We start from the raw sequence: 22,500 nt of genomic DNA, 5'->3' as shown, positions 1-22,500 counted from the left end.
GATGGCTTGTATTGCTCCTTTCGAGTCGGTGTGTATTGTAGTGTTGCCCAGTCTGTGTTGGGAGTCTTCTAGTGCTTTGGCGATAGCTATCAGCTCTGTCTGTAGTGTGGAGGCATTGTCGGAGAGCCTCCAGCTTCCTTTGAGTGTTGTTGAGTAGACCCCTGCTGCTGGGACGCTGAGGTCTACTGATCCATCTGTAAAATATATGTTTGTGGCAGTTGTCAACTGTATTGCTTCTTGTGCTGCTTGCTTTAACTGTTGGGTGGTGCATGCTTCCTTGCTTGCTGGAAGAATTGTGTAGTTTGTGTTAAAAGGTTCTGGTTCCCAGGGTGCTGATTCTGTGTATTCACTGAAGGGGGTGTCTTCCCTGATGGCTGCAGCATGATTTTGCATGCCTACTCTCTCAGTGTATCTAGAAGGTCTCCAGCATATGTTTTGGGAGGGTCTAGCTCTTCATGGAGATTAATGCATTTCCTGATCTCCTTTTTGAGTGGACAGTCTCTGTCATTTTTTAAGGTTTTTAGCAGGATGGATGTGTTTCTCTGATCTATCCTATGAGTCAGAGATTGTAGTTTTGTTTCATGTCTCAGGATGCATAGGTTGGTCCACATTGGTGCTCCTGTAATGAGTCTTAAGGCATTGTTTTGGATTACCTCAAAACTTTTTTGTTCAGTGCTTGTGAGATTAGTGAGGACTGGTGCGGCATACTCTACTGTTGATCTTATTGTCTGTATGTAGAAAATTCTGAGGGCATGGTATACGGCTCCCTGCCTTAGCGAGGTGATTCTTTTCATGGCGTTTTGTCTGCATTTGATCTTTTGTTTAAGTGTTTCTATTTCTTTGTGTGGTGAGAGCTGTATGTTGATGTTGACTCCTAGGTACATGAAGTTGTCTACCCATTCGATGGGTTCTCCCATGAGTTGTATTGGGTTCAGGTCTGTATTGTATTTGATTGCCATTGCCTTGGTTTTTGCCGTGTTGATTTTTAGTCCTAGGACTGTGCATTTGTTTTCAATCTGTGTTATCGCGATTTGCATGTGTTGGTGGGCTCTATGCCTGTCTGTGCTGACCAAGCACACATCATCTGCATATATGAAAATTTCAACTCCATTTGGGAAGTTGCTGTCGGCTAATTTCTCCATTAGTATATTGAAGAGGAAGGGGCTGAGTATTCCTCCTTGAGGTGTTCCATTTTCCAGACTGAGGAATTCGGAGGTTGCTCCTTGAAAGGTAACTCTGGCTTGTCTGTTTTGCATGTATCTTTTGGTCCATGCTAGAAGGTTGCCTTTAACCGTCTTGTTGGCTAAGGCTGCCAGGATAGCAGCTGCACTTGCAAGTTCGTAGGCTTTTTCTAGGTCGAGAAATACTACGATTGCTTTCTTGTTATTTATTGTGGCCATCACATCTGCTAGACATTCCTGTGTGCCTATCCCCTCTTTGTAGGCATATAAGCGGTGGTGTAAGGGCCCTGTTTTCCACAGCAGTCTGTTTAACACCATTCTCTCTGCCGTCTTTTCTGTGCAGCTGATGAGAGAAATGGGTCTGTAGGCGTTGGGCTCCTTGTTGTTGTTGTTTTTGATTTAGCTGACCTTGTGTCAGCACGGGCTCTTGCTCACAGAGCAGCCCGTAAAGGGCTCCTTCAGATTCCTTCTCCTTTTATCGTGGTATTGCGAGCTCTTGAGTACGGTCAGAGCAGTTCTCCGGCAGGTCGAGTTTTTATTGGTTCCCGGGAAGGTGACTCATACGGTGGGCGTTGACGAGTCTTGCAGACCTTCTCAGGTAGGGGGTATCACCGGGAGCCTCTTGATTGGCTTCTACCTGCGTGACGTCACCCCTGGTATTATTCTCATGTCCGGTGTTCGTTCCATGCGCGCTGGTACTTTCGTTAGGGGGAGGGGTGTGGTCCTCCTCACACACGTCGGTATCAGGAACGCTTCTTGGGTGGTATTGAGGGGAGGCTTTTCCTCGAGGATGAGCAGCGCTTCTAGGAGACGCAGACGTCGTGGGTCAGGTGCTCTCCCGATGATCTTAATATTCCTGACGATGTCGTCTCTCGTGATGTTTCTGCGGTGTACTGCAAGGGCGTGCTGCCTAATGGCACCCTCCTGGGCGTGGCAGGAAATCCTTTTTGACAGGCGCATCGTCGTCATGCCGATGTAAATCCCAGGGCATCCTTGGGCGGGGCATACGTATCGGTAGACGACGTTGGACTGCTTCAGGGGGTCTCCTGCCGGTGGGGAGGGGATGTTCTTCATCAGGAGGTCTTTCGTACGCCGATTCTTGTAGTAAATAATGAGGGACACTCTCTTTCCTTCCTACATGGGGCGGACGTGTTCCTCTATTATTTTCTTCATGGCTGCTTCTTCTTCCTTGTATTGGTGGTGCATGAAGGCTTTATAGAAAAGTTTGATATCCTCCGGGGGTGGAATGTTCCTTCTCTCTTCCTCCGTCATGTACCACTTGTCAAGGGCGGCTCGAGTTTCTCGGTTTACGAGTTTGTTCGAGTACCCATTGTTAATTAGCATCTGGGATGCTCGGTCGAGTTCGAGGTGTGTGTCCTGCTACGTCGAACAGTGCGAGAGGGCCCTCCTGACGAAGGCCCTGACGGTGGTGGTCTTGAACCGCGCAGGACACTCGCTATCACCATTCAGACAAAGTCCGAGGTTCGAAGCAACGCCCGCCGTATGAGTCACCTTCCCGGGAACCAATAAAAACTCGACCTGCCGGAGAACTGCTCTGACCGTACTCAAGAGCTCGCAATACCACGATAAAAGGAGAAGGACTCACCACTGAAATCTACGGGCTGCTCTGTGAGCAAGAGCCCGTGCTGGCATAAAGCCAGCTTAATCTTAAACAACAACAACCACTGGAATTCAGTCCCTCAGCAGTTATCGCTTGATAATGTCCTGTCGATCAGGAGGAAACGTCGCGTTAGAGAGAGAGAGAGAGAGAGAGAGAGAGAGAGAGAGAGAGAGAGAGAGAGAGAGAGAGAATTGTATAAGCAATAATAAATCAAATGACTCAACCGAATTTTACCATGCCCTTTGGTGCGTTGCTCGCCAGTCTAAACAACAACGAGAAAGCCGTCATCAGAAAGATAGAGAAGACTCTTTATAAGATTAATAGTGCTGAAGCAGCAGTCATTTTTAACAAAACATGTCTACGAGAGGGTCTCCTTCCGAAATATTATTATTATTATTATTATTATTATATTCTTTCCTTTTCCTATCAATCTACAGATATCTACGATATTCTGTTGTCCGTCCCATCCAGTGAAAGGAAGAAAAGTTATTGCGCAAGAAAATGTCACCTGTATCAGATCTGTGACTGAAAGTGGTAAAATACTATGATTTATAAAGTGATTTTTTTCTCTCTCCTTTTCAGAACCTTCTAATGACCGAATGAAACTATGTGGCTCGAGAAGATGATCGAGGCAGTTCACGATCAGTCGAGAGTGAACCAGAGGAAAGAAACGCTGGAAGAAGTTAAGTGCTCTAGGCTGACTGAGGTCTAAATCTAAAAAGTGCGGGAACCAAGAGTCTGAAATCTCTTCTTCTTTTTATAAAAAGTGCCGTGACTCTCCCATGGATATTCTACCTTCCGGGACGAGTTTCTCTTCTTCTTCTTCTTCTTCTTCTTCTTTTTGTTCTTGTTCTTGCAGTGGAGATCTTCGCGAGGACCTTTCGTAAGCTCCCCAAAGATCAAAAGCCCACCGCCGACAGCTTATCTGATAATAACCCTACAACAACTACTTGTACGTCTTCTGCTGCTATTACTACAGTGCTTTTGGCACTGCAACAACAGCTACAACTTTTTATTGCTTCCGCTGCTATTACTACAGTGCTTCCGGCACTACAACAACTACAACTACAACTGATACTTTGACTGCTTCTGGTTGCAACAACATCTACAACAAATACAATTACAACTACGACTTTTACTTCTTCTGCTGTTATAACTACAGTGCTGTTGTCACTGCAACAGTATCTACAACAACCACAACTTTGCTGCTAAAAATACAGTGCTGTTGGCACTGCAACAACATCTACAACAACTACAAGTTTGACTGCTTCTGCTGTTATCACTACAGCGCTGTTGGCACTGCAACAACATCTACAACTACTGCTTTTACTGCTGTTATTCCTACAAGCCAGCATGCCTCCTCACTTCTGAGCTACCCCCTCGGAAGCCCAAATGGGCGTGGAACACTGCGGGCGGGCGCTCGTGTGAAACTCGAGGTGGGCGGCGGCAATGGTCGGGGTTTACGAGGTGGGCCGGTGGGGGTGGACTGGTAGGAACAACGTCAGCGAGAAGAACAACAAAAGGCTGAACATCCATGTCATATCGGATGGTGAGTGTGTAGTTGTTGTTGTTGTTGTTGTACTGTGTTTGTTTGCATATCGTTTACATGTTCAGCTCACTGAAATGCGTTGCATGGAAAAGCAGTGACATGAGTATTCAACGCCTCTTTGCAATAGTGTCCCTTTACATTCTATGAAATATCTATGTTATCCAGTTTTATACATAAATCACAAAAATCTATGTTATTCAGTTTTATACATTAAACAGAAAATTCTATGGTATTCAGTTTTATACATAAAACAAAAATCTGTTATTCAGTTTCATACATAAAACAGAAAATTCTATTTTATTTAGTTTTATACATAAAACACAAAAATCTGTTATTCAATTTTATATATAAAACAAAATTCTGTTATTCAGTTTTATACATATAACAGAACATTCTATGTTATTTAGTTTTATATATAAAACACAAAAATCAATGTTCTTCAGTTTTATACATAAAACAGAAAAGTTTATGTCATTCACTTTTATCCATAACAATCTGTTATTCAGTTTTAAACATAACACAAAAAATCTGTTACTCAGTTTTATACATAAAACAGGAAAAATCTGCCATTCAGTTTTATACATGAATCACAAAATTCTGTTATTCAGTTTTATACATAGATAACAAAATTCAGTTATTCAGTTTTATACATAAAACAGAAAAATTCTTTTATTCCGTTTTATACATAAAACAGAATCATTCAGTTTTATATATAAATCACAAAATTCTGTCATTGAGTTTCATACGTAAATCACAGAATTCTGTTAAACAGTTTTATACATAAAACACAAAAATCCATGGTATTCAGTTTTTTTACATCAATCACAAAACTCTGTTATTCAGTTTTATACATAAATAAAAAATTCTGCTTTTCAGTTTTATACATAAAACAGAAACATCTTTGTTATTCAGTTTTATACATAAAACAGAAAATTCTGATATTCAGTTTTATACATAAAACAAAATTCTGTTATTCAGTTTTATACATAAAACAAAATTCTGTTATTCAGTGTTATACACAAAACAGAAAAATCTATGTTATTCAGTTTTATATATAAAACAAAATTCTGTTATTCAGTTTTATACACAAAGCAGAAAAAATTTATGTTATTCAGTTTTTGTACATAAAACAGAAAATTCTGTCATTCAGTTTTATACATAAAACAGAAAAAATTTGTTATTCAGTTTCATACATAAAACAGAAAAAATCTATGTTATTCAGTTTTAAACATAAATCGTACCTCTTCATGCAATGAAAAATCTGTTTTTAATTTTATACATAAAAAACAAAACTTTCCACCTTGCAAAATCGTACCTCTTCTTGTTATGAAAAATCTATGTTTTTCATTTTATACATAAAACACAAGACTTTCCATCTTGCAAAATCGCACCTTTACATTTCATGAAAAATCTATGTTATTCGTTTTATGAGTAAAATAACTGCATTTGAAGTGCGTCACGTATAAATGTGGGGTAAATGTCTTGCAAAATCTTAAACAAATAAAATGTCTTCATTTGACTCCAATTTTGCAAGTTGCAAGGCAAATTACGTACTTTTACATTTGACACATTTCTAGTCTCAGTGGCTTCATTTGTTTACAATTTTGCGAGTCACCTACTTTGCTTTTGCATATGACACAATTCAAGTTTCAAAGTAACATATGTAAAAAGCCCTGTGTTTTATGTATAAAATGAATAAAGTAATTTTTTTTCATAGAATGATGGACGATTTTGCCAAAGGCCTTGAACGGTAGAGTCACTTTACTTTTCCATGCAACACGTTCCAAGTTTCACTTATGAAAAAAAAAAAAAAAAGTGTTTTGAAGTAAAATGAAAAAAAAAAAAAATTATAGGATGGAGAGATTTGTACCAGTTGAAATGGTATTCCGTTCAAATTGCGTAATACTAACAACATGCAATACTCAGCTCACCTATCAGAGTAGTTTTTATAAACTGACTTGAAAAAAAAAATATAAATTACAATCAGGAAGTAAGCGAGAATTTTTTTCCCCACCAACCTCCGCATTTCAGAAACAGCTAACGAATTCATTAATCTGTAATAACGAGATACATTTCGTAAACAATAAAAAAATAGCCAGGATATTGCGTAAACTGGAAATATCTTTTATTTTTATTATTAACACTCGGGTCTGGAAACGCCAACTTCCAAGGATTTTTTTTACTGCAGTTTTTGTAATCAACACTCATGATATATATATATTATAAATAATAAATATATATATAATATAATATATATAGATATATATATATATAATATATATATATATATATGTGTGTGTGTGTATATATATACTATATATATATATATATATATATATATATATATATATATATAATATATATAATATATAATATATATATATATATATATATATATATATATATGTATATATATATATATATATATATATATATATATATATATATATATATATATATATATATATATATATATATATATATATATATGTATAATCCGTGTTTGTATTATGAAAACATTATGGAATGTTGATTATAAACTTGCTTGAATTGAATTAAATTTTATCTACTAGGAATATACGTTCGAAAACAAAAATGAGTAAAAAATAGCTATAACATTTTTGCCAAAACATATTTTCATTAACAAACACGAATATCAAAAACCCCTGAACCACTTTTTTTCTTTTTTTTTTTTTTTGCTTTTCGTACACTGAGTATATTATCAATATTCAGCTCGCAAGTATGTATTTATATATACACACATCAATAAAATGCATATACTTGAACAAAAATCGATAGATTTGCATGTATATCAAGTAATCATAAGATTGTATTGATACGTTCATGTAAAGCCACAGTCGTGTCATGGTTGTACATTTTATTTGATTAAATATACATGCATGCATATATTTACGAAGCTGACCCAAGCAAGACATAAATATGCGTGCACATATTTCACAAACAGATATGCATGCATACACACACATGTATATATATATATATATATATATATATATATATATATATATATATATACATATTATATATATATACGTATATATATGATATATATAATATATATATTTATATAGTTTAAAGATCCTTTCATTTAACAAGAAACGTTTTTTTTCTGTCATGAGACTAACTGCGGCTTCCATAATAACAAAAGTCTTATTAAGTCTTACTAAGCTTAATATCCAAAGCTTTCTTACCCCACATTTCTCACTGTAGATAAAAATGATGGAAGAGGAGTGTGACAGTTCCTCGTTGGAAGAGTGGTTTACATGCTCGCCTACCGATTCGGCAGTCCGAGTTCGATTTCCTGCTCTGCCAACGTGGAATCAGAGGAATCTATTTCTGGCGATTAGAGATTCATTTCTCGATATAATGCGGTTCGATCCCAAAATAAGCTGTAGGTCCCGTTGCTAGGTAACCAACTGGTTCCCAGCCACGTAAAAATATCTAGTCCTTCGGGCCAGCCCTAGGAGAGCTGTTAATCAGCTCAGTGGTCTGGGTAAACTAAGATATACTTAACATTTTTAACAGGAGTGTGACTGAGTATAACGAACTTCATTAATTTTCTCATCAATTTCTTCCAGGCATCACTCGCCTCCCAATCCTCGAAGGGGAAATTTCCCACATCGAGATCCCTAGGGGCAACAACCCCTTGGGAATAACGATCGTAGGGGGATCTGACACGCCCTTGGTAAGTAATAGGTGGGGAAAGTTTCATAGTTTTTGGTTTCAGACACTTGAGTACGTCATCGACTCTTATAGAAAACGTAGTTGGAGCTTTAAGACTCGATAACTGACAGATCAGAAACTTCGTATTTGTACTTAAAAGAACAGGTAGAGCCTTAAATATAGGCAGTCCTTTCTCAGCCTCTTTGATATTCTCTTGGTCTGTTCAAGTTCCTCGCTTGTTGCTTTCAAATACAAAGTTTACGAGCCATATATTTAATGAGACTTATCAAAATGCATCGGTACAGTTAATATATCCAGACTAATTAAAGTTTGTTTTTAAAAACAACTGGTTATTTAAACCCTAAAACCTTGTGATAAGACAGAATCTTTAATGAATAAGTTGCTGAATCTTTAATCTCTTTACTTGAGAAACGAGGACATGCTACGGTATTAGAGCTTGTAATACTACACGTCATGTTAGACTTTAAATATTTGCAAGCTTGGCAGCTCTTCCTTGGGAGAAATTTGAATTTTTGAACTTGAATATTTGGACAAATTGACATCTTAAGGTTTTAAATACCCAGTTGTTCTTAAAATAAACTTTAATTAGTCTGGGTTTGTTAACTGTAATGCTGCATTTTGATAAGACTCATTAAATATATGGCTCGTAAAGTTTCTATTTAAAAGCAAAAAGCAAGGAACTTGAACAGACCAAGAGAATAACAATAAGGCTGAGAAAGGACTGCCTGTATCATCAGTAGCCTTGAACACTGCATTACAATACTTAGCCAACTACAAAATCAATATACCTTTCTTTAGATAAGCTGTTCGTTGTATGGGTTACTATAGTAGATTTACATCAACCGTGCATTTGTTGTCTAGGGCAGTCCCTTATGACGCTCCTGATTAGTCGTTGATAAGCCAATGACAGGGCTGGAGTTTCCACTCCCTCAGAAGAGGTGGAACATACATCCTGACTATGTGAACTCTCGAGAGAGACTGAGAGTTTCCAGCCCTGTGATTGGCTTATCAACAGCCAATCAGGAGCGTCGTAAGGGACTGGCCTAGACATCAAATGCAAGGTTGATGTAAATCTACTATAAGTGTCATGGGAACTTGATCTTCCAAACAATCATTCACTCTCACAATGAAGTAACAGGTTACCCTTTAAGCTTCGCAGTAAACCAAATTTCACTTTTAATTCCCCCCATTTTTCCAGCGATGCGTCGTCGTTCAAGAGGTCTTCCCAGATGGCTTAGTAGCCCAAGATGGTCGTCTCCAGCCTGGAGACCAGATCATCGAAGTGGACGGCGTCGACATGACATCGGCCACTCATCAGGTCGTGTGCCAGGCTCTCCGGAGACCTCAGACTGTCCTTCGACTCGGCGTCTACCGAGAGAGAATTCAGGCGTACCGATCACCATCGCCCGGTACCAACCACCAGCAAGGTTAGTTGTCCCTGCGAGCAATGAGAATTTGCCTTAGCCTGAAGTTTGCTGTCCTACATATAAAATACGCTTTATGCATTATGGTGTCCTAAAATAGCTTTTTCAAGTTTGATTTGGTTTGCCATCTATTGGAAAAAAGTGGTTTTCAGTTTATCAAAATTCCTGATTGTATAGTCACAACAGCACATACATCTTCAACTGTCAGCAGATCTGCTTTACATCAACTTCTTCCCATACCTATTCTTAAAGTGACCTGAGTTGCCAAGGCCTTTTCACTCACCTTTCTAAATGCATCAAATTCCAGGTGAAATGGTTGCTGTTACACTATGCAAAGAGAGCAGTCGTCAATTAGGTCTTAAGCTAGGGGGTCGGAGGACTGAGCCCGGGATATTCATCATGGAGGTCCTACCAGGGTCAGTGGCGGCCCAAGACGGCCGCCTCCACTCGCACGACAGGATACTTGCAATCAACGGCGCGGACGTGCGCTACGCCCGTCTGGACCACGCCTCCAGGCTTATTCAGCAAAGCCACACTCACGTCAGCCTTATCGTAAGCAGAGGTCCCATGACCTCCTTCGGGCCGAACTCCGACGGATCTACAGCTCCTTCTGAATACACAAACTTCCCATCCCACCACTGGCGGGAAGATCAGGTGCCTGACAACGACTTCCAGAGCTCCGTGGAGCAGAGGAGCGGGAGCGACAGTGGGTGCGTCGCCATGGAGTACGGGAGATCCGGTTCCTGCGACTCCTTGAGCGACCACAGCCTCGTGTCCTCCATGATGTCCTCTCCGAGCACTGGTCTCCCCTCCGAAAACGGGGGGATCAGCGGATCGCCGAGAGGAGCCTCCCCTACCACGTCTTCTCCAGGTTACTGCACTTCAGACACCGATGACATGGATTCCCATCATCACCATCATCACCACCACCATTCTCAGAATCACCTCCATCAACAGCAGAATTCATCGATTCACCATCATCTGTCATCACCTCACGAAGCAGTCAACTTGTCACAGCAATCGTCACTCGACTCAACTCATCCAGATTCGGGCATCCACGAACTCCCACCATCAATGACAGAGCCCAGTTACCACCATTCCACCATCTCGCCTCCTACTCCTAGGGACCTCCGCACGCCCAACGATGACAGTGATCTCATTGCTGGGCTAAAGAGAATCATGCAGCCGGAAAACAATCAACTTCAGCAGAAGAACGTAACAATCAAAAAGGTAATTCCAGCATAGCTCTGTCAATTACATTAAATTCCCTGGTACTGATGTTATCAAATCGAACACACCTACAATCAGCATTTAAAATAGTCATTCTAACATAACACTGTCAATTTTAAATTCCCTGGTACTATAGTTACTAACTGATGTTATCAAACCAAGCACATCTACAAGCAGCATTTAAAATAGTAATTTCAACTTAGCACTGTCAAGTACATTAAATTCCCTGGCACTATGGTAACCAACATACGTCATCAACCCGAACACATCTATAATCAACATTTAAAATAGTTCTGTGGTCCTTGATGATCATATCTCCATGATGACAGCTGAATTTCACAAATGACTCACTTCATTTGCACAGGTTCTTTTCGAAGAACTACAGTTTCTATGTTAAGGAGACTAAATGTCTGATGAAGAAGATTCCCGACTCCAATCGTTTTAATACCCTTCAGTTCACTATTTCTGGAGTCTGGGAACCAAACTATAAATACTTACTACCGGACTAAAGGAGGTGGTGGTAGCATGCAGCTAAGTATCTCATGAAAGCAGCGTGCAGAGTACGATCTACTTACATAGTAACAACAGGAGACTTACAGTGTTAGAATCGAGTTTAGCCTAAAAGCAATTGCACTGTTGTAGGTGAAAGAGGATAATTGTACAAAGACTTCCCTTACTTTCTGTTCTGGCTATCGTAGCATACTACAGGGTCCAAAGTTGATTTTGTAGACTTACAGACATTTAAAATGACCACTATAAGATAACAATTACACCTCGTATGCACAAAGACCTTACACTAATCAAAATGAGCACTTCACGACTTCAATAAACTGCTTTATTTCTTATACAGGGTGTTGGTGAGAGCCTTGGGATGAGAATTGGCGGTGGTGTAGGAAGCAACGAGGGGGACACACCAATTTACGTAGCTAATATCAACCCCCAAGGTCCAGTTGGCAGATGTAAAAATATCAAAGTAAGTACTTTTGGTTGATGTCAAATACTAGAGTAAGTACTTTTGGCAAATGTAAAAAATATCAAAGTACTCTTATCAGATGTAAAAATATCAAAGTAAGCACTTATGGCTGACGTAAAATACTATAGTAGATTCACATCAACCGCGCATCTGATGTCTAGGCCAGTCCCTTACGATGCTCCTGATTGGCTATTGATAAGCCAATCACAGGCTGAAAACTCTGTCTCTCTCGAGAGTTCATATAGGCAGGATATATATTCCACCTCTCCTGAGGGATACTTTTGAAAGACGTATCCCTCAGGAGAGGTGGAAAATACATCCTGCCTATGGGAACTCTCTCGAGAGACTGAGAGTTTCCAGCCTTGTGATTGGCTTAGCAACAGCCAATGAGGAGCGTCATAAGGGACTGGCCTAGACATCAGATGCACGGTTTATGTGAATCTACTATAGTACTTTTGGCAGATGTTAAGTATTAAAGTAAGCACTTCTATCACATGTAAAAATGCCAAAGTAAGTCACTTTTCTGGGAGATGTAAAAGTATTTAATTAAGTAATTTTGGCAGGTGTAAAAATATCTAATCTAATTAACTGATTTAGGAAAATTCACGTAAGAACTGGTGACTAACGTAGGAATGAGAAAGGTATTTTTTTTTCTCTAATGAAATACTATTAAAGCAATTACTGACTTAGGAAGTAGAAAGTTCATAGAGTGGAAATCAAAATCAAGTTGTTGAAACCATGTAAGTACAGTAAAAAATGTTTTTGAAAAAGTAGCAGAGGCAATACAAATGCTGGTGTACTTTTGTAACCACAGTTGCCGGAGAGGCAAAACAGAAATAAGATCAAAGGTTAGCCTTTTGCTAAAAATAGGAGATTCAGTGCAAGCAAACTTTTTTTCTGGAAGAACTGGAAAAAATGCAAGTACTTATTTGGAAGTATAAAACTCAAATTAATTACTTTTAAAATATGTGCAGTCATCATTATAAGGAATGGTACCAAATGTAAAATGAGATCAAAGGAAAGTATTCTCCCAATAAGCAAAGCTATTCGAAGAACTGGAAAAAATGCAAGTACTTACTTGGAAGTAGAGAAGATGTGCAATTATCATTATTAAAATGGTATCAAATGTAAAATGACAAAGTAGGTTTCGCCGGGCAGACTCAAAATGACAGAATTAACCACTACAATTGAAAACCTCAATTCAACGCAGCTATCTGGGGAATTGCATCTGTTCGAGTAACAAAACGAATCATCGATTGTCAGCAGCTGTGGGATTTCATCAGTTTTGGGGCTTCATTAATTTATCCTCCAGTGCATATGACCACCCAGTATCTGGGTCAAATTGCTCTGCATAATAATCAATGAATACATTAGGGATAATCCCTTTTGGCTTTGTTTATTACTAAATATATTTTTACTATGGTTAAGTTCATAAATTACTAAATTGCAAAAGTTACTAATTCCGTCTTCCAGTTCACACCCTGAGGTTTCATGGAGTAAAAGAATGTTTTTTTTTTTTTAGGGGGTGGGGAGTGGGGGCACTATTTGTGATAATGTAAAAATATGTGAAGTTCTCTTCTCCCTATAAGCCTAAGAATTTAAAGCATAAACCCCTTATATGAGCTGGAAGTTTTTCAACATCACATTCAGAAAAAAGCTTTCCTATATCTCGTTATGTGACTTAGTACATCTCTATAACATCCATTGCATTCTCACAAAACAGAAAGGCGACGTGCTGCTCTCAGTCAACGGACAATCTCTGCTGGGCCTGACGCACGGCCAGGCCGTGGCCCTCCTGAAGGCGACGGCAGAACTGGCAGGGGTCACCTTGACGTTGCTCGACGGTCCGGAAACGTCTCCCGGTTCCGCCAACTTCGTGCCCTCTTGGCTCTACTGGCAGAAACTCCCGCGGTCTCTGCACGTGTCCAAAACCGTCGTCCTGCACAGATCTCAAGGGGCGTCGTTGGGTTTCAGCATCGTGGGCGGGTCGGATCCCCAGCGAGGCGCCGAGCCGATACACGTCCTGTTCGTGGTGCAGTCCTCTCCAGCGGCCCTGGACGGGAAGCTGAGATGCGGAGACAGGCTGCTCTCTGTTGACGGCCACTCTCTGGAACTTGTCCGCCACGCGTCGGCTGTCAGCTTACTAAAGCAAGCAGGGCAGAAAGTCCACTTGGAGGTGGTTTCCTGGTTGGGAACAGAGCTGTGACCTTTATACTGTGAGTAAAGTTACGAAAACATAAAAAAAAGAGAGAGAGACTCGGTTACCCACGTGGCACTGGGTATAGACTCTCACAGCTATGATGCCATGTTCTGGAACTCTCATTATCACGGTCAGGTACCGCAAAAAGAAAAAAAAAAAGTCGAGATATATTATTGCTGTTGGCATCATCATAATTTCAAAGTGAGTTTGTTTTTTTTATTTGAGTGAATAATGTCAGTGATGACGCGAAATAAATCGATATTGTGCCTAAATGATATGGTTATTGCTGAGTATCTATATCGTGTGATAAGTTTTAATCACGTGTTCGTTGACTCTGAAGATGGAATTCAGAATTCCATATTAAATACATAAATCAAGATGTTGAAACATCAGCCCATGATGAAAACTAATTAGTGCGTAATTATTCAACTGTATCGAAAGAGGTTTCACAAAAATTCCTCACAGCTGAGGATTCCTTGTCTGTCTGGAAATTTATATTGATTGGATTTTACTCCCACTGATCATCTTCGCTCAACAGCCAAAGAGAAGTACACCTTTATCTGATTACCTGCGGAATTAGGACTTCACTTGAGAGTAAATCAATTTAAAAACTTCATTCCCCCTGCAAACTTCATTTTCACCATAAGAAAATAAAACAAACTTCATTTTCACCATAAGAAAATAAAACAAACTTCATTTTCACGATAAGAAAATAAAACAAACTTCATTTTCACAATAAGAAAATAAAACAAACTTCATTTTCACAATAAGAAAATAATACAAACTTCATTTCACTATAAGAAAATAAAACAAACTTCATTTTCACCATGAGAAAATAAAACAACCATAAGAAAATAAAACAACCATAAGAAAATAAAACGAACTTCATTTTCACCACAGGAAAATAAAACAAACTTTATTTTCTCCATAAGAAAATAAAACAAACATTATTTTCTCCATAAGAATAAAACTTAAATTTCTAGATAAGAAAAATAAAAACTTCATTTTCCAATATAAAAATAAAAAGAACTTCATTTCACATAAGAAAATATAAAACAACATCATCTTCATATACAAAGAAAATAAAACAACTTCTTTTACCATTGAGAAAATAATACAACCATAAGAAAGTAAAACAACCATAAGAATAAAACAACTTCATTTTCACACGGAAATAAAAAACTTTTATTTTCTCCATAAGAAAATAAAACAAACATTATTTTCTCCATAAGAAAATAAAATACGCTTCATTTTCACCACAGGAAAATAAAACAAACTTTATTTTCTCTATAAGAAAACAAAACTAACTTCATTTTCACCACAAGAAAATAAAACAAACTTCATTTCCACCATAAGAAAATAAAACAAATTTCTTTTTCACGATAAGAAAATAAAACGAACTTCATTTTCACCATAAGAAAATAAAACAAACTTCATTTTCACCATAAGAAAATATAACAAACTTCATTTTCAGGATCATGATCAGGAAAAAATGTAACGCAAATCTGAAATCCTACTAATTCAGTCTCTGTAAAAACGTAAAAGATTCTTCAGTGAACCTGAGTAATATGCCCTTAAGAATATATTAAAAAAACTGTTCTTTCAAAGCTGAGAGATTTCAGGTGAAAGGTCCATTAATGCTATCCATTCAACCAATGTTGTTAATTAATCATTATCTGGAATACTGCAGTGGGTGACAGGAGAATTATGTCTTTCAGTTTTCAACTATACTTTCTTTATATAAAAACAAATGTCGTAGTCACATTACAGAGGAATGCAGTAGAACCTTACCTCGCAGGTGATACGAGTATATTACCTGAAGAGAGGGTGGAGATATGTCTCGTAATGTAATACGTCAGTGTTCATACCTTTATTTTCATTTACATGAGTATCCTAGGTTCTTACTGTACGCTGTTATTACCTATATGATTGTGTGCGTATATTGATATATATATATATAGTATATATATATATATATATATATGCTTGTATATATATATATATATATATATATATATATATATAGTATATATATATATATATATATAGTATATATATATATATATATAGTATATATATATATATATATATATATTATATATATATATATATATATATATATATATATATATATATACATATATATATATATATATATATATATATATATATATATATATATATATATATATATATATATGTGTGTGTATAATATATATTATTATATATATATTATATAATTTTATATAATATATGTGGTGTATATATATAACATATCTATATATATATATTATTTAGATATTATATATATGTGTGTGATATATATATAAATATAGATATAAACAACAAATAAAAATTAATATTATTATAATATATATATCTAAATTATATTATTATATTTTTATATTAGTCTTCCTATATGAATTTAGGTGAGGTTATGTTCCTGTGTATTCTATTCATTCCCTTGTATCTATATTGTTCATAAGTTAAATTTACCACATGTTAAAGCATTAATTTAATGTTTAAAAAGGTAAAAACAGGAGGTACCTCTTGTGGGGATGAATATTCAGCCTTTGGGAGCGTATTACCGAGTATATTCAAGTCCGAAAATATACTATAACTGTGGAAATTCCTTCAAAAAGGATCTATTAAAGCAAATATGTACAAAGAGATTATGAAATGACTGTCTAACTATGAGAGAGAATTCGTTATTCAAAAGTATTTATTGTTTTTTTTTTCTAGTTAAATTAAATTAAATTTACTAAAAATGGAAATAAAGAATATTTCCTTCTGTTCATGAATTGTCAGTACTAAGATAATGAGATAACTTTTTAATAAATTTAATATTTATTATCATTTTTAAAAATTCAGTTTTAAAACTTCAAGAACTGCATCGGTAAATGAAAACGAAAGTGCAGTTTTCGATGATATTAATGATTCTGATACTTTAACTATATGGTTAGAATGTGTTCGATCTTACGCGGGTTGAATCTGACATTGTCTCCTGTAACCAAAGTCCTCAAAAGTTTACAAAAATTGAAAAACTTAGAGAGAATACGTTTCCAAAGCGCGACGAAACACGTAACTTCATTTCAATACGTTACCGGTCATACATTCTTCACGCACATTATCACAGACTGGAATAAATTTAAGACTAAAAATAAAAATTAAAAAAACAAAAAGGAAATTTTAAAGCAAAACTTTCTTCACAAGTGAAGCGAAGGAGGGAACTTCTATTTATATAATTGAATTCTACAATCGAAGGTTAAAAACCTAAATGCAAGAATATAATAATGATTATTATTATAATGAATCCAGTTGTACAGAGTTTTTGATGTTATGTAGTTATGATATGATGAATCCTTTTAGAGGGTTGTGTAGAGAATTTAGGGAGAAAAAATTAATATATGAAGTAATTGAAATACTTATCGTTGATGCCTTAGGTGACTGAATCTTATAATATAAAGTTTTTGTGAAGTGTCTAAAAGTGTTTTTTTTTTTCGGGATGGGATTTTGGGGAATTTTTCAAAAATTACTTATTACATATTATCTGTCAAACTAATGAAGTGATTCCGTGTATTAGAAAATTAATAAAAAAAACTCATAAATAGCTCAAAATATTTGTATCGTGTGAAAAGGTGATTTAGGTTAGCAATACGAATTTCCTTAGACGAGAATAAAATAGAGAGAGATGAACTGACATATACATATATATATTTTATGCTCAGTGTTAAGTTGAACCTGAATTTTCACTACATCAGTCAAGTGATTTTACGAAATGCTTAATAGGGAGAGGTTAAGTAGTTTTTCGTTTGTGGCGTCATAGTTTGAATCTTTTTACGAATACATATATCTTTTGTGTTAATGTAGTAATCGTATATATGAACAGTTATTTCAAAAACATTCGAGAAAAACATATTACGTATAAACATAAAAATATATTTTTAAAGGTAACTGAAAAAATGATAGTCGATATCTTGTTGTGGTGGATTTTGTCTATTGTGTATGACATTGTCTATCTATCTATCTATCTATCCACCTATCTATCTATCTATCTATGTATTTACATATCTATTTACCTATCTATTAACCTATCTGTTTCGTATACCCGAAGATTTATTTGCTGTCTCTCTTACAATACATCAAAATAATGTTCTAAGCAACAAAGTAACCGATTATGACGTCTTACGAATCTGTTGCATCTTTGAGTGGAGGTGGAGGAGAATTTGATTAAATAAATGATTTTGTAGTGATTAATTTCCTCTAGCAAATTCAGTCATTCTAAAGAAGAAGAATTCTTGGTCTTTTCGTCAATACGACAGCCCCAGAAGGAGAAAGATTAAGAGCCAAAGAACTGAAATTTACAACAACAATGAGACTAATAATAATAATAATAATAATAATAATAATAATAATAATAATAATAATAATAATAATAATAATAATAAATACTCCCAGTAGAATGATCATCATATGGAGAAACAAATCCTCAGTTATGTATGTGTAGATATATTCAAAGCTAAATCTGCAGGGATAGCTTTCGGGAATCTGTTCGATTTCCCTTTTCAGATTCTATAGAATTACCTTTAAATACGTGTACGTATGCGTAAGTGCGGTTTTGCCTCTCCATAATAATAATGTGGGTATATTTCAAAGGTCAAAATTACGATGAGAAGATCTTTCACCGTTAAAACATCGGTTTTCTTTCTTCCTCTCCTTTTTTTATTTCTTCTAACGATTTTCCTCGATAGGATCTGATTTCTCCTTCACACAATTTCTCAGAATATCATAACGCGTATAAAGTGGGGCAAATTAGCTACCCATCTAGCCAAAATAGATTTAAAAGCATACTCGACGGTAATAAGTCTACACTATTTAATAACATAGTTTTCTTTCGTAGTCTGTTATTTCTTCGCGGAACGCGAATGAAATTTGGGACAATTATTTGACATAGTCACTTGTTGGAACCGAGAGGAAAGATTGTGTACAGTCTGTTAAGCCATTTCCCACAACATCTGTCTTTCTTTTAGGACATACTTTTTAGGAGTTTTCTGACGATGATTGACAAAACGGCCAAAAGATTATAAACAATGAGAAAAAGGGTTGACGAAGAAATCTCTGCTAAACGGGATAAACAAAGAACATATTAAGGGGGAAATTTTATATCGATTTGCAGTTTTACAGTTTTTACTTATTGCTCCAAAAACTTCATCCCTAACTCAGATTAGTACACAAGACTGGAAGGCATTTTTTTACTCTACGTCAGGAATTCATTCACATTCATTCAGATCTAAGATAGATAACTCTGAAGGCAGTTAGGTATCAAGTTTATTCATTTGATTTTGACATTCCAAAGAAACAGTCAAAGCCAAAGTTATTCGAAGTTTAAAAACGACGCCAATTATAAAATAATCTTCCTAAAGAATTTTATTCTATCCTGGTGTGAAAAGAATAACAGAGTAAAAATAATTTTAAGCACGCTTTTTTTAAATGAACTAAATTAAAAAAAAAAATTTTTTTGTATGCACACCAAGATTGTAAGAAATCCTGGAGTGTCTAAAAAAATTATGTTGTACTTTTTGGTGCATTTTGATACAAGCGTTTTTAAAATATTTGTTTATCATATTTTCTCATTTTATAATTTTTAGTGTTGATAGAAATTGTAACTGATATATGACTGTAACTACTGTGCTGGGTTCTATTTTATAAAAAATTAATTTCATTTGCCTGTTTTAGGAAATGATAAAGTCTCTACAAAACACTTATTTGGAGTTTGAGATGAAGACGAAAATTTATGTGCTCAAAAACCAACATATCAAATTTACTGAATTTCCTGCGTTTAATGTAATTAAAAATATAAGAAATGTTAAATTATATTGGCTAGACTTAGGTAAAATTGAAGCAATTAAATTATGTGTAATACATTTATTCAGGGTATGCAGTCTGTCTATATATATACTTATATATATATATATATATATATATATATATATATATATATATATATATGTGTGTGTGTGTGTATATATCTAAATATATTAAATAATTATATTTATATATATATATATATTAATAATATCTATATATATATATCACTATATATACACATACTTATATATATATATATATTATATATATCGTATATATGTATATATAAAGTGTGTATATATGCATCTATAAATTCCATGCATACGCACTTAGGCATACTACGACTCCAATTGTATAAATTCAAAAGCCGAATCTGTGAGAGTAAGACATATCTACTATATGTAATTCGATTTTGTATAAGTCTTGGAATTCACCCACGAAAGAGAAAACACATATAAAGTCAATAGAAAGAAAACATCAAATACGATTTTAAATACGATTTTCTATTAATCTTATGAGTCCTTTTGCGTTGTTGCCTCTACTTTGAGTTCTCGGGAAGAGATTTTATTTACACATGTTTATGAATACGTCAGTTTTTTGTTTTCGAGATGAATATATAACGCTTATTCATAAAGGAACTACAAGATTACTTGCATTGTAAACAGGATGTGAAGGAAAATGTAATATACTTATGTATGCATACACATATATGCAGCATCTATTGTATATATATATATATATATATATATATATATATATATATATATATATATATACCATGTCCATACGTACATTCATAATATAAATGTATATATGAATAGGTTATATATTATATTATATATATATATATATATATATATATATATATATATATATAAATACATACATTCATATATATATATATATATAAATGTATACAAAAAGCACACCATCTACTTATCAATTAAAATGTAAAAATACATGCTTGCATATATGCAGACGCATACATATTTATGTAATACGAGAAATATACTATTGGTAACTTTTTTTTATTTCTTTTTTGTTACCACTGTCGTTACACCCAGTGGTCGCATTTAAGAGTAGGTCGTAAGAAAAGGCCTTATGTATCCTAGTGCCGGTGGCAGTGTACATATTTTGTACTCCAATGTAAAATTATAAAAACAACAGTTTTTAGTGACAGAGCTTTTCATTTTCCTTCACCCGTGCGTGAATGACCGAAGATGGATGTCCTTCCAGATGGATGAGTTGGTGATGAGTCTCCCGAGTTGGTGATGAGTCTCCTGAATTGGTGACGAGTCCCCTGAGTTGGAGATGAGTCTTCTAAGTTGGTGATGAGTCTTCTAAGTTGGTGATGAGTCTCCTTAGTTGGAGTTGAGTCTCCTGAGTTGGTGATGAGTCTCCTGAGTTGGAGATGAGTCTCCTGAGTTGGAGATGAGTCTTCTGAGTTGGTGACGAGTCTCCTGAGTAGGTGATGAATCTCTTAAGTCTTTCCTGGATGATAGAGTGTAAGAAGGGAAAGGTTACAATCAGGAGTCTTTGTCTTCAGTGAGGAAATGTGAATAATGACTTCAAAATGAATATTTAAAGAATATGGCAGCGATTGTGTACATAGGAAAGGCAAAGATGTAATCGAAAGGTAAAAAAGTTAAAATGGTCACTAAACTATGAGATAAACAAGTTAAAATGGTCATTAACCTATGAGATACACTAGTTAAAATGGTCATTAAACTATGAGATAAACAAGTTAAAATGGTCATTAAATTATGAGATAAACAAGTTAAAATGGTCATTAAATTATGAGATAAAAACGTTAAAATGGTCATTAAACTATAAGATAAACAAGTTAAAATGGTCATTAAACTATGAGATAAAAAAGTTAAAATGGTCATTAACCTGTATAAGATAAACAAGTTAAAATGGTCACTAAACTATAAGATAAATGAGTTGAAATGGTCACTAAACTATGAGATAAAAAAAGTTAAAATAGTCATTAAACTATGAGATAAACATGTTAAAATGGTCATTAAACTCTGAGATAAACAAGTTAAAATGGTCATTAAACTAAGAGATAAACAAGTTAAAATAGTCATTATACTATGAGATAAACAAGTTAAAATAGTCATTAAACTATGAGATAAACAAGTTAAAATAGTCATTATACTATGAGATAAACAAGTTAAAATAGTCATTAAACTAAGAGATAAACAAGTTAAAATGGTCATTAAACTATGAGTTGAAGAAGTTAAAATGGTCACTAAACTGTGAGATAAACAAGTTAAAATGCTCATCAAACTATGAGTTAAAGAAGTTGAAATAGTCATCAACTTGTAAGGCAAACAAGCTAAAATAAGCATTATACAACGAGGAAAATAAGTTGGAAGAGGCGGTAAACTATCAGTTAAACAAGCTGAAAGAGGCTGTAAACTATGAGGTAAACAAGCTAAAATAAACATTAAATTTTGAGGTATTCAAGTTAAGACGAGATATAAACTATGATGCAAAAAAAAAAGAAATTAAAAAAGCTGAAACTGGAATTAAACTAAGTTTTAAAATTAAACAGGCATTAAGCTATGCCGTAAACAAGATAAAACACTATGCAGTAAACAAGGTAAAACAGGCGAATATATAAATTCAAATGTTTTGTAGTAGGTAGGTCACGTGACAAGTTTCGAGAACAGAAAGTGTATTCATAACCAGGCAGATTTAGAGTGGCATAAGAGTTGGTGGGATATTTAACAATTTGCTGCTA

At 35.2% G+C, this 22,500-nt stretch overlaps 1 protein-coding gene across 2 annotated transcripts in view; it reads left to right on the top strand.

The window, feature by feature from the left end:
* Window positions 1-14,831, top strand: part of LOC135225893 (ligand of Numb protein X 2-like) — a 66,192-nt gene extending 51,361 nt beyond the window's left edge. For both annotated transcript variants that reach the window (XM_064265472.1, XM_064265473.1), the window contains 6 exons: window positions 3,385-4,351; window positions 7,951-8,057; window positions 9,255-9,483; window positions 9,788-10,710; window positions 11,561-11,683; window positions 13,407-14,831. In XM_064265472.1, coding sequence (XP_064121542.1) covers window positions 4,252-4,351; window positions 7,951-8,057; window positions 9,255-9,483; window positions 9,788-10,710; window positions 11,561-11,683; window positions 13,407-13,889 — 1,965 coding nt within the window. In that variant the 5' untranslated portion in view covers window positions 3,385-4,251 and the 3' untranslated portion in view covers window positions 13,890-14,831. The remainder of the gene's footprint in view (window positions 1-3,384; window positions 4,352-7,950; window positions 8,058-9,254; window positions 9,484-9,787; window positions 10,711-11,560; window positions 11,684-13,406) is intronic.
* The last annotated feature ends 7,669 nt before the right edge of the window (window positions 14,832-22,500 follow it).

Source organism: Macrobrachium nipponense, chromosome 13 (assembly GCF_015104395.2).
Source record: "Macrobrachium nipponense isolate FS-2020 chromosome 13, ASM1510439v2, whole genome shotgun sequence".
In the NCBI taxonomy this organism is placed as follows: domain Eukaryota; kingdom Metazoa; phylum Arthropoda; class Malacostraca; order Decapoda; family Palaemonidae; genus Macrobrachium; species Macrobrachium nipponense.
The sequence above is the reverse complement of the archived record's forward strand: the minus strand, read 5'-3'. Positions and strand labels throughout refer to the sequence as shown.